At 36.6% G+C, this 16,304-nt stretch overlaps 2 protein-coding genes across 6 annotated transcripts in view; one reads left to right on the top strand and one right to left on the bottom strand.

Moving 5' to 3' along the window:
• Positions 1-16,304, top strand: part of RUNDC3B (RUN domain containing 3B) — a 143,396-nt gene that overhangs the window by 85,348 nt on the left and 41,744 nt on the right. For all 5 annotated transcript variants that reach the window (XM_049893154.1, XM_049893155.1, XM_049893151.1 and 2 more), the window contains one exon: positions 11,532-11,689. In XM_049893154.1, coding sequence (XP_049749111.1) covers positions 11,532-11,689 — 158 coding nt within the window. The remainder of the gene's footprint in view (positions 1-11,531; positions 11,690-16,304) is intronic.
• The window catches only part of SLC25A40 (solute carrier family 25 member 40), a 90,976-nt gene continuing 80,966 nt past the window's right edge, over positions 6,295-16,304 (bottom strand). Inside the window, exon 14 of the mRNA XM_049893162.1 lies at positions 6,295-6,346. Coding sequence (XP_049749119.1) covers positions 6,310-6,346 — 37 coding nt within the window. The 3' untranslated portion in view covers positions 6,295-6,309. The remainder of the gene's footprint in view (positions 6,347-16,304) is intronic.

Here is a 16,304-nt window from a genome sequence, read left to right on the forward strand (position 1 = left end):
CAAACTAAAACTCAAAGGATGGAAAAAATATATCAAGCAAACAATAAGCAAAAAAGAAGAGGAGTAGCAATATTAATTTCTGACAAAATAGACTTTAGACTTAAATCCGCCACAAAGGATAAAGAAGGACACTACATAATGATAAAAGGGACAATTGATCAGGAAGACATAACCATATTAAATATTTACACACCTAATGACAGGGCTGCAAGATACATAAATCAAATTTTAACAGAATTGAAAAGTGAGATAGACACCTCCACATTTATAGTAGGAGACTTCAACACACCACTTTCGGAGAAGGACAGGACATCCAGTAAGAAGCTCAATAGAGACACGGAAGACCTACTTACAACAATCAACCAACTTGACCTCATTGACTTATACAGAACTCTCCAACCAACGGCTGCAAAATATACTTTTTTTTCTAGTGCACATGGAACATTCTCTAGAATAGACCACATATTAGGTCATAGAACAAATCTTTGCAGAATCCAAAACATCGAAATATTACAAAGCATCTTCTCAGACCACAAGGCAATGAAGCTAGAAATCAATAACAGAAAAACTAGGGAAAAGAAATCAAATACTTGGAAACTGAACAATACCCTCCTGAAAAAAGGCAGGGTTATAGAAGACATCAAGGAGGGAATAAGGAAATTCTTAGAAAGCAATGAGAATGAAAATACTTCCTATCAAAACCTCTGGGACACAGCAAAAGCAGTGCTCAGAGGCCAATTTATATCGATAAATGCACACATACAAAAAGAAGAGCCAAAATCAGAGAACTGTCCCTACAACTTGAACAAATAGAAAGTGAGCAACAAAAGAATCCATCAGGCACCAGAAGAAAACAAATAATAAAAATTAGAGCTGAACTAAATGAATTAGAGAACAGAAAAACAATTGAAAGAATTAACAAAGCCAAAAGCTGGTTCTTTGAAAAAATTAACAAAATTGATAAACAATTGGCTAGACTGACTAAAGAAAAACAGGAAAGGAAACAACCCAAATAAGAAACGAGAAGGACCACATCACAACAGAACCAAATGAAATTAAAAGAATCATTTCAGATTACTACGTAAAATTGTACTCTAACAAATTTGAAAACCTAGAAGAAATGGATAAATTCTTGGAACAATACTACCTACCTAAACTAACACATTCAGAAGTAGAACAGCTAAATGGACCCATAACAAGAAAAGAGATTGAAACGGTAATCAAAAAACTTCCAACAAAAAAAAGTCCTGGCCCAGACGGCTTCACTGCAGAGTTCTACCAAACCTTTAGAGAAGACTTAACACCATTACTATTGAAGGTATTTCAAAGCATAGAAAAAGACGGAATACTACCCAACTCATTCTATGAAGCTACCATCTCCCTGATACCAAAACCAGGTAAAGACATTAGAAAAAAAGAAAATTTTAGACCTATATCCCCCATGAACATAGATGCAAAAATCCTCAACAAAATTCTAGCCAATAGAATCCAACAACACATCAAAAAAATAATTCACCCTGATCAAGTGGGATTTATACCAGGTATGCAAGGCTGGTTTAATATCAGAAAAACCATTAATGTAATCCATCACATAAATAAAACAAAAGATAAAAACCACATGATCTTATCAATAGATGCAGAAAAGGCATTTGACAAAGTTCAACACCCATTTATGATAAAAACTCTTACCAAAATAGGAATTGAAGGAAAATTCCTCAACATAATAAAGGGCATCTATGCAAAGCCAACAGCCAATATCACTCTAAATGGAGAGAACCTGAAAGCCTTTCCCTTGAGAACGGGAACCAGACAAGGATGCCCTTTATCACCGCTCTCATTCAACATCGTACTTGAAGTCCTAGCCAGGGCAATTAGGCTAGACAAAGAAATAAAGGGTATCCAGATTGGTAAGGAGGAAGTAAAGCTATCACTATTTGCAGATGACATGATCGTATACATGGAAAACCCTAAGGAATCCTCCAGAAAACTACTGAAACTAATAGAAGAGTTTGGAAGAGTCTCAGGTTACAAAATAAACATACAAAAATCACTTGGATTCCTCTACATCAACAAAAAGAACACCAAAGAGGAAATAACCAAAGCAATACCATTCACAGTAGCCCCCAAGAAGATAAAATACTTAGGAATAAATCTTACCAAGGATGTAAAAGACCTATACAAAGAAAACTATAAAACTCTGCTACAAGAAATTCAAAAGGACATACTTAAGTAGAAAAACATACCCTGCTCATGGATAGGAAGACTTAACATAGTAAAAATGTCTATTCTACCAAAGGCCATTTATACATATAACGCACTTCCAATCCAGATACCAATGTCATATTTTAAGGGGATAGAGAAACAAATCACTAATTTCATATGGAAGGGAAAGAACCCCCGGATAAGCAAAACATTACTGAAAAAGAAGAAGAAAGTGGGAGGCCTCACCCTACCTGATTTCAGAACCTATTATATAGCTACAGTAGTCAAAACAGCCTGGTACTGGTACAACAACAGGCACATAGACCAATGGAACAGAATTGAGAACCCAGATATAAATCCATCCACGTATGAGCAGCTGATATTTGACAAAGGACCAGTGTCAGTCAATTGGGGAAATAATAGTCTTTTTAACAAATGGTGCTGGCATACCTGGATATCCATTTGCAAAAGAATGAAATAGGACCCATACCTCACACCATGCACAAAAACTAACTCCAAGTGGACCAAAGACCTAAACATAAAGACTAAAACGATAAAGATCATGGAAGAAAAAATAGGGACAACCCTAGGAGCCCTAATACAAGGCATAAACAGAATACAAAACATTACCAAAAATGATGAAGAGAAACCAGATAACTGGGAGCTCCTAAAAATCAAACACCTGTGCTCATCTAAAGACTTCACCAAAAGAGTAAAAGGACCACCTACAGACTGGGAAAGAATATTCAGCTATGACATCTCAGACCAACACCTGATCTCTAAAATTTACATGATTCTGTCAAAACTTAACCAGAAGAAGACAAACAACCCAATCAGAAGTGGGCAAAGGATATGAACACACATTTCACTAAAGAAGATATTCAGGCAGCCAACAGATACATGAGAAAATGCTCTCGATCATTAGCCATTAGAGAAATGCAAATTAAAACTACGATGAGATTTCATCTCATTCCAACAAGGCTGGCATTAATCCAAAAAACACAAAATAATAAATGTTGGAGAGGCTGCGGAGAGATTGGAACTCTCATACACTGCTGGTGGGATTGTAAAATGGTACAACCACTTTGGAAATCCATCTGGCGTTATCTTAAACAGTTAGAAATAGAACTACCATACAACCCAGAAATCCCACTCCTCGGCATATACCCTAGAGATACAAGAGCCTTCACACAAACAGATATATGCACACCCATGTTTATTGCAGCTCTGTTTACAATAGCAAAAAGCTGGAAGCAACCAAGATGTCCGTCAATGGATGAATGGGTAAATAAATTGTGGTATATTCACACAATGGAATACTACGCATCGATAAAGAACAGTGACGAATCTCTGAAACATTTCATAACATGGAGGAATCTGGAAGGCATTATGCTGAGCGAAATGAGTCAGTTGCAAAAGGACAAATATTGTATAAGACCACTATTATAAGATCTTGAGAAATAGAAAAAACGAAGAAGAACACATACTTTTGTGGTTACAAAGGGGGGAGGGAGGGAGGGAGGAAGAGGGCTTTCTATTGATCAATCAGTAGATAAGACCTGCTTTGGGTGAAGGGAAAGACAACACTCAATACAAGGAAGGTCAGCCTAATTGGACTGGATTAAAAGCAAAGAGGTTTCCGGGATAAAATGAAAGCTTCAAAGGTCAGCGGAGCAGGGGCTGGGGTCTGGGGAACTTGGTTTGAGGGGACTTCTAAGTCAATGGGCAAAATAATTCTATTATGAAAACACTCTGCATCCCACTTTGAATTGTGGCGCCTGGGGTCCTAAATGCCAACAAGCGGCCATCTAAGGTACATCAATTGGTCTCAACCCACCTGAAGCAAAGGCAAAGGAAGAACACCAAGGTCACACGACAACTAAGAACCCAAGAGACAGAAAGGGCTACATGAACCAGAGACCTACATTATCCTGAGACCAGAAGAACTAGTTGGTGCCCGGCCACAATCGATGTCTGCCCTGTCAGGGACCACAACAGACAACTCCTGAGGGAGCAGGAGACCAATGGGATACAGACCCCAAATTCTCATGAAAAGACCACACCTGATGGTATGACTGCGACTAGAGGAATCCCAGAGACAATGCTCCCCAGAACTTCTGATGGCACAGGACAGGAACCATCCCCAAAGACAAATCATCAGGCATGAAAAGGACTGGTCAGTAGGGGGGAGAGAGATGCTGATGAAGAGTGAGCTAATTAACTCAGGTGGACACTGGAGAGTGTGTTGGCAACTCTTGACTGGAGGGGGGATGGGAAGATAGAGAGAGAGGGAAGACGGCAAAATTGGCAGGAAACGAGAGACTGAAAGGGCTGACTCAATAGGGGAAGAGCAAGTGGGAGAAGGGAGTAAGATGTATGTAAACCTACATGTGACAGACTGATTGGAATGGTAAATGTTCACTTGAAGCTTGATAAAAATTAAAAAAAAAAAAAAAAAGTAAATGGCATAAACTTGCTAGTTAAGACAAACTCTTAGATTTATTAAAAAATAATAATACAATTTAGCTATATGCTATTTGTAAGAGACACACCTAAAATATAATGACACAAAAAAGTTGAAAGGGGATAAAGATACAGTAGGCAAATACTAACAAAAGCACTCTATTAATATTGAACATAGACATTAAGGCAAAAAGCATTAAGACTAAAGAAAGACATTGTCTGTTTAAAAGTGAAACAATTCACCAGGAATGTATAACAATGCTGAACTTACATGCATTTAACAATATAGTCATGAAAAATCTGAAGCAAAAATTAATAGAATGTTCAGGAGAAATTGATAAATCCAAAATCATCATAGGACATTTTAACATATTTCAGAGTAATTTTTAGATTAAACAGTCAAAAGATTAATTAAGGATGTAGTGAACTTGGACAACACAATTAATGAGCTTGATCTAATAAAATATAAAATGGTATACCTAATAATTAGAATATACATTCTTTTCATCACACACGGGACAGCTGTACAGTTTTTATGAAGCATACTAGATCATAAATGTTCGCAATTACCACTGTATGTAATATAAATTATACAATACTGACCACAATGCAATAAAGTTAGATATCAGTACAGATGTTCACTACCACTGACATACCAGAGAATTAAAAAAAAATCTAATAATTATAGTTAAAAAAGAAATGAAATATTTATAAATAAATGAGAATGAAAACAATGCTTATTAAAAGTTGTAAGTTATAACTTGTACAGTGCATGTCGAATTAAATGGTTAACTTAGAAAAGATTGAAAATTAAAAAGTATTCAAGAAATAGACAAAAAACAACCATACCAATTTCAAAGAAAGAAAATAATAAAATAAGAACAGATATTAATGAAATAGAAAACAGAGAAACAGAATTAACAAAATTAAAAGTTTATTTGCAGAAACTAATGAAATAGACAAATCTTAGCAAGAATAATTAAATTTTTAAAGAGTTAAGGCAATGAATAATTTTAAGAATGAAAAGGGAGTAGACAACTACAAATGCAGCAGACCCCTCAAAAAAAAATTAGTGAATACTTCTAAAAATTTTGTCAATACTTCAGAAAATTAGATGAAGAATTTTTATAACTGTTACTTATCAAAACTGATAGATGTATAACTATTAAATAAATTGAACAAACCAAAAACAAACCCACTGCCCCTGAGTCAATTCCGACTCATAGTAATCTTATAGGACAGAATAGAACTGCCCCATAGGGTTTCCAAGGCTGTAAATCTTTGCAGAAGCAGACTGCCCCATCTCTTTCTCGTGGGGCAGCTGGTGTGTTCGAACCGCCGACCTTTTTGTTAGCAGCTGGGTACTTTAACCATTGAGCCACCAAACCAAAAAAAAAAAAAAAATCCAGTGCCATAGAGTTGATTCTGACTCATGGGGACTCTACAGGACAGAGTAGAACTGCCCCGTAGAGTTTCCAAGGAGCGCCTGGCAGATTCGAACTGCTGACCTTTTGGTTAGCAACCATAACACTTAACCACTACACCGGAGTGCCTTAAATAAATTAAGTAGTTTAAAATTCTATTCACACACACACACACACAAAACAAATTTGTATGGTTTTGGAGGTGGATCATACCAAACTTTCAGAAGATCGTGATCCCTTTCTTATATTGACTGTTCCTGAGAATAGAAAAAGAAGAAATTTTTTTCATATGAATTCAATTAATCTAGTATAGCTTTGATACTAATAAACTCATGTGAATATAATAACAGGTGGGAATGTGGTTAGTATAAAAACTTGAGAGAACAATTTGGCATTATCTAATAAATGTGGAGGTATGTGTGGCGTATGCTCCAGCAGTTCCAGTCTTAGTCTTATTGCCTAGAAACTCTTGGATATGTGTACCAGGAGGCATATAACTCAGCTTTCACAGCAGTATTTCTCATAATAAGGAAAATAATCCAAATGGCCATTGATAGGAGCGTGAAAAACTCTGCAGTAGTCATACAGTGGAATACTATACAGTAACAGGAGTAAATAAACTACAGCTAGACACATCTACATAGATGATAAAGCAAGTTTCAGAAACCTAGCAAAACTACACAATATATTGTTTAAGATGATACACATTTGTAGTAAAACTAGGAAGAAAAGCAAGGGGATGATAAACACAAATCTCAGGATATTGTCATGTTTGCAGAGGAGGCAAAGGGGTGTGATCAAGGGAGAGGTACTATAGGGGCTCTGTAAGTATTGATAATTATGCAGTAGGTATGTAAGTATTTTTAATTACTAATATTTTTTTTAATATTTATAAATAGTTTATCTAAGTATATATCTATAAATGTAAATACATATAATGTTTGTATTAAGTTATGTATATATATGAAATAATTCACTTATAAAAACTAAAATCTCAAAAGTTAAAAATAAGTTTATTATGGAAAAACAAATATTGAGAATTTCCAGGAAAAATCTGAATAAGAAACTCAATGAAGGATGAGAAGTACTAGCTACTATTAACATATATTGCTGTGTCCACCCTTTGCCATCGAGCTGGTTCCGATTCATAGCGACCTTGTAGGACAGAGTAGAACTGGCCCATAAAGTTTCCAAGGAGCAAGTGGTGGATTCGAACTGCTGACCTTTTGATTAGCAGCCAAGCTCTTAACCACTGCACAACCAGGGCTCCTCACATGTATCATAAAGCTGAAATAATTAAAAGTTTATTAATGACACATGAATAGGATAACATAAAATGGAAAAGTAAGAAAAAAAAGATGCTAATTAACATCTTCATAGGAATTTGAATGCATATTGCAGCTAAAGAGAAGAATAGGATGCCATGAAAAAAGAACACTCAGAAAACAAGAAAGAGCTGTTGGAAATTAAAAATATGATTTCCTGCATGCAAAACGTTAGTATAAGACTTGGAAGATAAATTCAATGAAGCAAAAGGACAGAGGACAAAGAAACAGTAAATGAGTAAAAGCGTAAGAAACAGAGAATCAATCCAAAAAGTCTCACATCTATTAGGTAGTAATAGTAGCTACTAATTATATAGTCCTCACACATCTGTCAGTTTGTTATACTCTGGTGGCTTGTGTGTTGCTGTGATGCTGGAAGCTAGGCCACCACTATTTAAAATACCAGCAGTGTCACCCATGACAGACAGGTTTCAGTTCAGCTTCCAGACTAACACAGACTAGGAAGAAGGATTTGGTAGTCTACTACTACTGAAAAAATTAGCCAGTGAAAACCTTATGAATAGCAGCAGAACATTGTCTGATACAGTGCTGGAAGATGAGCCCCTCAGGTTTGAAGGCACTCAAAATACAACTGGGGAAAAGCTGCCTCCTAAAAGTAGAGCCAACCTTAATGATGTGGATGGAGTCATTTTTGGGACCTTTTTGGGACCTTCATTTACTGATGTGGCACAACTCAAAATGAGAAGAAACAGCTGCAAACATCCATCAATAATCAGAACATAGAATGTACGAAGTATGAATCAAGGAAAATTGGAAGTCATCAGAAATGAAATGTAACACATAAAGATCAATATCCTAGGCATTAGTGAGTTGAAATGGACTGGTATTGGTCATTTTGAATCAGACAATCATATGGTATACTATGACAGGAATGAGAAATTGAAGAGGAATGGCATTACATTCATCGTCAAAAAGAACATTTCAAGATCTGTCCTGAAGTACAACGCTGTCAGTGATAGCATAATATCCATACGCCTACAAGGTAAACCAGGTAATACAACTATTATTCAAATTTACACACCAACCAATAGCGCCAAAGATGAAGAAATTGAAGATTTTTACCAACTTCTGCAGTCTGAAATTGATCAAACATGGAATCAAAATGCATTGATAATTACTGGTGGTTGGAATGTGAAAGTTGGCAACAAGAAGGAACAGTAGTTACAAAGTATGGGCTTGATGATAGAAACAACACCAGAGATGATCACATGATAGACTTTTGCAAGACCAACAACTTCTTCATTGCAGATACCTTTTTTCACCAACATAAACGGTGACTACACACATGGACCTCACCATTTGGAATACACAGGAATCAAATTGGCTACATATGTGAAGAAACAATGAAAAAACTCAGTGTCATCAGTCAGAACAAGGCCAGGGGCTGACCGTGGAACAGGCCATCAATTGCTCATATGCAAGTTCAAGATGAAGCTGAAGAAAATTATAAAAAGTTCCTGAGACCTACAGTATAACCTTGAATATATTCCACCTGAATTTAGAGATCATATCAAGAATAAATTCGATTCATTAAACACTAATGACTGAAGACCAGAGGAGTTGTGGAATGACATCAGGGACATCATACATGAACGAAGTAAGAGGTCATTAAAAAGACAGGAAAGAAAAAAGACCAAAAGGGATGTCAGAAGAGACTCTGAAAGTTGCTCTTGAAGATGGAGTAGCCAAAGCAAACGGGAGAAATTATCACTTAAAAGAGCCGAACAGAAGATTTCAAAGGGTAGCTCGAGAAGACAGTTGTAATGAAATGTGAAAAGACCTGGAGTTAGAAAACGAGAAGGAAAGAACATGCTCGGCGTTTCACAAGCTGAAATAGCTGAAGAAAAATTTCAAGCCTTGAGCTGCAATATTGAAGGATTGTATGGGGAAAATATTAAATGACACAGGAAGCATCAAAAGAAGATGGAAAGAATACACAGAGTCACTGTACCAAAAAGAATTGGTTGAGGTTAAAGCATGATCAAGAACTAATAATGCCAAAGGAAGAAGTTCAAGCTGCCCTGAAGGCAGGGGCGATAAACAAGACTCCAGGAATTGAAGGAACACCAATTGAGAAGTTCCAACAAATGGATGCAGCGCTGGAAGCGCTTACTTGTTTATGCCAAGAAATTTGGAAGACAGCTACCTAGCCAACTGACTGGAAGAGATTCATATTTGTGCTCATTCCAAAGACAGGTGATCCAACAGAATGCCGAAATTATCGAACAATACCATTAATTTCATGCACAAGTAAAATTTTGCTGAAGATCATTCAGAAGTGGTTGCAGCAGTAGATCGACAGGGAGCTGCCAGAAATTCAAGCCAGATTCAGAAGAGGATGTGGAGCCAGGGATATCATTGCTGGTATCAGATAGATCTTGGCTGAAAGGAGAGAATACCAGAAAGATGTTTACCTGTGTTTTATTGACTGTGCAAAGGCATTAGTCTGTGTGGATCATAACAAACTATGGATAACATTGTGAAGAATGGGAATTCAGAATGCTTAATTGTGCTCATGCAGAACCTTTACATAGACCAAGAGACGGTTGTTGAACAGAACAAAGGAATACTGCGTGGTCTAAAATCAGGAAAAGTGTGCAACAGGGTTGTCTCCTTTCACCTAACTTATTCAGTTTGTATGCTGAGCAAGAAATCTGAGAAGATGGACTATCTGAAGAACGGGGCATCAGGATTGGAAGATGACTCATTAAAAATCTGCAATATGCAGATGACATGGCCTTGCTTGCTGAAAGTGAAGAGGACTTGAAGCACTTACTGATGAAGATCAAAGACCACAGCCTTCAGTATGGATTACACCTCAACATAAAGAAAACAAAAATCCTCAGTATCGGACCAATAAGCAACATCATGATAAAGGGGGAAAAGGTTGAAGTTGTCAAGGATTTTATATTACTTGGATCCACAGTCAATGCCCATGGAAGCAGCAGTCAGGAAATCAAGTGATGCATTGCATTTGGCAAAGCTGCTGCAAAAGACCACTTTAAGGTAATCAAAAGCAAAGATGTCACTTAAAGGACCAAGGGGCACCTGACCCAAGCCACGGTGTTTTCCGTCACCTCATATGCACGTGAAAGCTGGAAAATGAATAAAGAAGACCAAAGAAAAATTGATGCCTTTGAATTATGGTGTTGGCAAAGAATATTGAATATTCCATGGACTGACAGAAGAATGAACAAATTCCTCTTGGAAAAAGTACAACCAGAATGCTCCTTAGAAGCACGGATGGCAAGATTTCGTCTCACATACTTTAGACATATTATCAGGGAGACCCAGTCCCTGGAAAAGAACATCATGTTCGGTAAAGTGCAGGATCAGCAAAAAAGAGGTAGATCCTCAACAAGATGGATTGCCACAGAAGATGCAACAATGGGCTCAAGCATAGCAACAGTTGTGAGAATGGCACAGGACTGGGCACTGTTTTGTTCTGTTGTACACAGGGTCACTATCAGTTGGAACTGACTTGATGGCATCTAACAACAAATTCTATATTGAGTGCAATATACAGGGCACTATTTTTTATTTTAAGCAGTTTACCTATGTTGACTCACTCCTCACAACTAGATTCTCACTTTTTTAGATAAGGAAACTGTGACTCAGAGAGGTTAAGTACTTGCTTGCTTAAGGACACATAGCTGTTATGATAAGGAATGTGAGACTGTACAGTCCCTAAACCTGCAAGCCTAACTGAAACATTATTCTGCCTCCCATTAGCATGTTGACGCTAAAATGTATATATATATGTATGTTTGAAAATCCTCATATAGGGGCAGCTTTCTAATTGATCGTTCAGAAATTAGGTCTGTAGCTGGAAACTAGAAGGCATGTAGATTATTTATCACAGTTGTAGAGCTTAGAATTTATAGTGTTATAACTAAGTTTTGCATTAAATTGCAAACATTTTTTATTAAACTTAGAAAACATGTTAAATTTTTCTACTAGTTCATCAGTGATACTTTGAAAGTGCTTTATTACAATATAGATAGGAATAACAGTTAAGTTACTCAGAATATGTAGATTTTCAAGATATGTATAAGAATTTTACAGTTGCTATATATTGGTGATATTGTATTTCCAGGGTTACCTTGAAGAACTCTTAAGACTTCGAGAGAACCAACTATCTGAATCAGTGTCCCAGAATAAAATACTACTTCAAAGAATTGAAGATTCTGATCTGGCCCATAAACTGGAGAAGGAACAATTAGAGTATATAATTGTGGAGCTTCAAGATCAGCTGTAAGTGAGATACTTCTGGAAAAAATTTTTTTTTTTTGTGAATATCAGACAAAACAGTATGTTGTGACACAGGAGTCAAATTCCAAAAAATCTAATTGCCAGGAGATATTCAAGATTAAATTATTTTTCAGTTACTCTTGGTCATTGTATAAACATTAGATATTACAAGAAGAAAAAAACAAAAATTATCTTTAGTCATGATTCTGAGAGTTAACTGCTATAACTTGTAATATATGCGTCCAAATACGTATGTGTATTATTTAAAGTATTGATTGATTGAGTCCAAAAATGTGGTATATTAGACAAGTACTACTGAAAGTGCAGTGCTAGTGTATAAACTGTTACAGGTTGCACCAGAATATCAGAAAGCACAGTTTAGTACAGCTCCCTTTTTTTTTTCATAGCAAGAATTTAATGAAGAAAGTCATGTATTGATTTACATTCTAGTAAAAGTTCCTTAATTTGCCACCATTCAAAGCATTTGTACTAGACATGCCATTTTGCCATACTTGATTTTATCAATTAATTATGGTGAAAATCTTTACACATTAACATTTAGAAAGTTTTTCAAGTTTTAATTCTGAAATAACTTCAGACTTTCAGAAAAATTACAAGGATTGTACAAAGAATTCCCATATGCCCTTTCCTAAGTTCACCAATTGCCAACATTTTGTCACACTTGCCTTGTAACTCTCTCCCTCCCCTTATACACATACATATTATTTTTGGAACCACTTGAGAGGTTGCATACATCTAGCCCCTTTACCTCTTCATACTAGGAAGAAGGACCTGGCAATCTGCTTCTGAAAAAAAAGATTAGACAGTGGAACATTGTCTGATATAGTGCCAGAAGGTGAGGCACTCAAAATACAAGTGGGGAAGAGCTGCCTTCTCCAAGTATAGTCGACCTTAATGACGTGGATGAAGCAAAGCTTTTGAGACCTTCTTTTGCTGATGTGGCAAGACTCAAAATGAGAAGAAACTGCTGCAAACATCCATTAGTAATTGGAACTTGGAATATACGAAGTATGAATTAAGGAAAACTGCAAGTCATCAAAAATGAAATGGAACATTTGAAGCTCAGTATCCCAGACATTGGTGAGCTGAAGTGGACTGGTATTGGCCATTTTGAATCAGACAATCTTATGGTCTACTATTCTGGAATGACAAGTAGAAGAGGATCAGTGTCGAATTTCAAGAACTATCCTGAAGTACAACACTGTCAGTGATAGGATAATATCCATACTCCTACAAGGAAGACCAGGTAACAAGATTATTATTCAAATTTAGACATCAACCACTAATGCCAAAGATGTAGAAATTGAAAACTTTATCAACTTCTGCAGTCTGATATTGATCAAAAATGCAGTCAAGATGCATTGATAATTACTGGTGACTAGAATGCAAAAGTTGGAAACAAAGAAGGTTCAGTAGTTGGAAAATATGGCCTTGGTGATAGAAGCCATGCTGGAGATCGCATGATAGAATTTTGCAAGACCAAGGACTTACTCATCGGAAATACCCTTTTTCCAACAACATGAACGACGACTATACATGTAGACCTCACCAGATGGAATACACAAGAACTGAATCAACTACATTTGTGGAAAGAGACAATGGAGAAGCTCAATATCATCAATCATAACAAGGCCAGAGGCTGACTGTGTGGAACAGACTTGTTCATATGCAAGTTCAATGTGAAGCTGAGGAAAATTAAAACAAGTCTACGAGAGCCAAAGTACAATCCCACCTGAATTTAGAAAGTCTCGCGATCCTTGATTCTAAGGAGCAATCTGATTGTATTTCTTGTAAGGCTGATTTGTTCATTCTTCTGGCAGTTCATGGTATATTCAGTATTCTTTGCCAGCACCACGGTTAGAATGCATCAATTCTTCTTCTGTCTTCCATTTTCATTGTCCAGCTTTTGCATAAGGCAACTGAAAAGACCAGGGCTTGGGTCACTGTGTATCTTAAGTCTCTGAATTTAGAGCAGTTTCTTCCACCTTTACTTTTCTTGATATTGTCTCCTTGCAGGTACCTAGCAACTTTTTCTATAGAATGAACAACATTCTGGATTAGTTCCTTGTAGTTTATTTAGCTTGTTCTTCTGTACCTGTGTGGTCTAATACATTACCCATTAGCTATATGGGGCTCTTGAACACTTGAAATGTGGCTATCCTGAATTGTAATGTGCTGTAAGATAAACTCCACACAAGACAATATGAAATGGAGAATCTAAAATATCTGGTTAATAGTTTTATATATTAGTTACATGTTGAAGTGATAATATAAATGGAATTAAATAAATACATCATTAGAATTCATTTCACCGGTTTCTTTTTAATGTGGTTACTAGAAAATTCAAAATTACGTATGTGGATGTTAAGATATTTCTTTGGACAGTACTGGTCTATACCCTCACTACTCCTAGTAGGCTAGGTGCATTACCATCATCTGGGAGGAGAATCTCAGGCCCCAACTCAGGCATACTGCATCGTAATCAATGTTTTAACAGGATCCCCAGGTGATTAATTGACACATTAAAGTTTGGGAAGTGCTGCCCTTTGTTTTCTGTCCTCTAAACTGTATCATGTTAACCCTGAATTAGTGGTTTTCAACCCTGGTTATACTTTAGAATCACTCAAGGAGCTTTTTTTTTTTTTTTAAATAATATCTTACTGTGTTTTTGATGAAGGTACACAGAGAATAAAAAAAAAAAAAAAAAAGTCTGACTGAACCTCACCTTCAGAGATTTTAATAGGTTAAAGGTGGAACCCAAGCAAGTGTATTTTTAAAAAGCTTCCCAGGTGTTTCAGATGTGCAACCAGGGTTGAGTACCACCGCTGTCAGGGTTTGGGTTCAATTTGGGTTCCATTGTTTTGGCAAGGATGGATAATGCTGTGTTCTTCATATTATATCATATCAGGAAGCACACTGGTTGTCTGCTTTTATTGATGCTGCAATTGGACAGTGGATTCAGGTGGTGACAGCCTGATTCCTCCTTTGTAGAAATTTTTGTCAGACTTTCACCGAATGGCTTGAACGATGGATGAGCGTTATCTGAAGCAATTGATTTATTAGGACTTATGAAATGATACTTTCCCAGTTGTTTTTCCTTCCACACTTATTGGCTGAAATCATCTGTAACAAAGACCATCAGTTAGGGGTATTTGTTGGTTACTTTGAAATACAGTTCTTACAGGATGTTATTAATTTTCAAAGTAAGATACTGATGCCTCCTCTTTCTAATGGCTACTAATGAGGTGAAGATTTTGTTTTTTTGTTTTGCTTTCTCTTTTATTTTTGAGAATAATAAAAAACTTGTGGGTTTTTATATATACAGGCATACTTCATTTTATTGTGCTTTGCTTTATTGTGTTTTGTAAATATTGCATTTTTTACAAATTGAAGGTTTATGGCAACCCTGCATCAAGCAAGTCTATCTGCACCATTTTTTCAACAGCATGTGCTCACTTCTTGTCTCTGTGTCATGTTTTGGTGATTCTCACAATATTTCAAATTTTTTCATTATTATTATTATATCTGTTATGGTGATCTGTGATCAGTGATCTTTGATGTTACTATTGTAATTGTTTGGGGGCACCAGGAATCATGCCCACATAAGATGGTGAACTTAATTGATAAATGTTGTGTGTGTTCTGACTGCCCCACTGACTGGCTGTTCGCCTGTCTCTCTCCCTCTCCTTGGGCCTCCTTATTCCCTGAGACAACAAAATTGAAAATAGGTAGCTTAACCATGATTATGACACTAAATGGGCACACCAGCCCAGGGGCAAGGATGAGAAGGCAGGAGGGGACAGGAAAGCTGGACAAATGGAAACAGGGAACCTAACATCAAGAAGGGCAGGCAGAGTGTTGACACATCGTGGGCTTGGCAGCCAGTGTCACAAAACACTGTGTATATTAATTGTTTAAGGAGAAACTAATTTGCCCTGTAAACCTTCATCTAAAGCAGAATAAAAACATTGAAATTAAGTCAATTAATAACCCCACAGTGGCCTCTAAGTGTTCAAGTAAAAGGAAGAATTGCAAATCTTTCAGTTTAAATAAAAAACTAGAAAGTTTCAAGCTTAATGAGGAGCGCACGTCAAAAGCTGAAAGCTAAGCCTCTTGAATAAAGTTAGCCAAGTTGTGAATGGAAAGGAAAAGTTCTTGAAAGAAATTAAAAGCACTACTCCAGTGAACACACGATTGATAAGAAAGTGAACCCGCCTTATTGCTGATAAAGAGAAAATTTTAGTGGTCTGGACAGAAGATCAAACCAGCCCTTGAGCCAAAGTCTAACCCAGAGGAAGATCCTAACTCTCTTCAGTTCTGTGAAGGCTGAGAGAGGTGAGAAAGCTGCAGAAGAAATGTTAGAAGCTAGGAGAGGTTGGCTCATGAGATTTGAGGAAGGAAGCCGTCTCCATGACATAAAAGTGCAAGGTGAAGCAGCAAGTGCTGACGTAGATGCTGCAGCAAGTTGTCCAGATCTAGCTAACTGATGATGGTGGCTACACTAAACAACAGGTTTTTTTTTTAAATAATTTTTATTGTGCTTTAAGTGAAAGTTTACAAATCAAGTCTGTCTCTCACACAAAAACCCATATACACC

The sequence above is a fragment of the Elephas maximus genome, chromosome 8, assembly GCF_024166365.1.
Source record: "Elephas maximus indicus isolate mEleMax1 chromosome 8, mEleMax1 primary haplotype, whole genome shotgun sequence".
Taxonomy (NCBI): Eukaryota; Metazoa; Chordata; class Mammalia; order Proboscidea; family Elephantidae; genus Elephas; species Elephas maximus.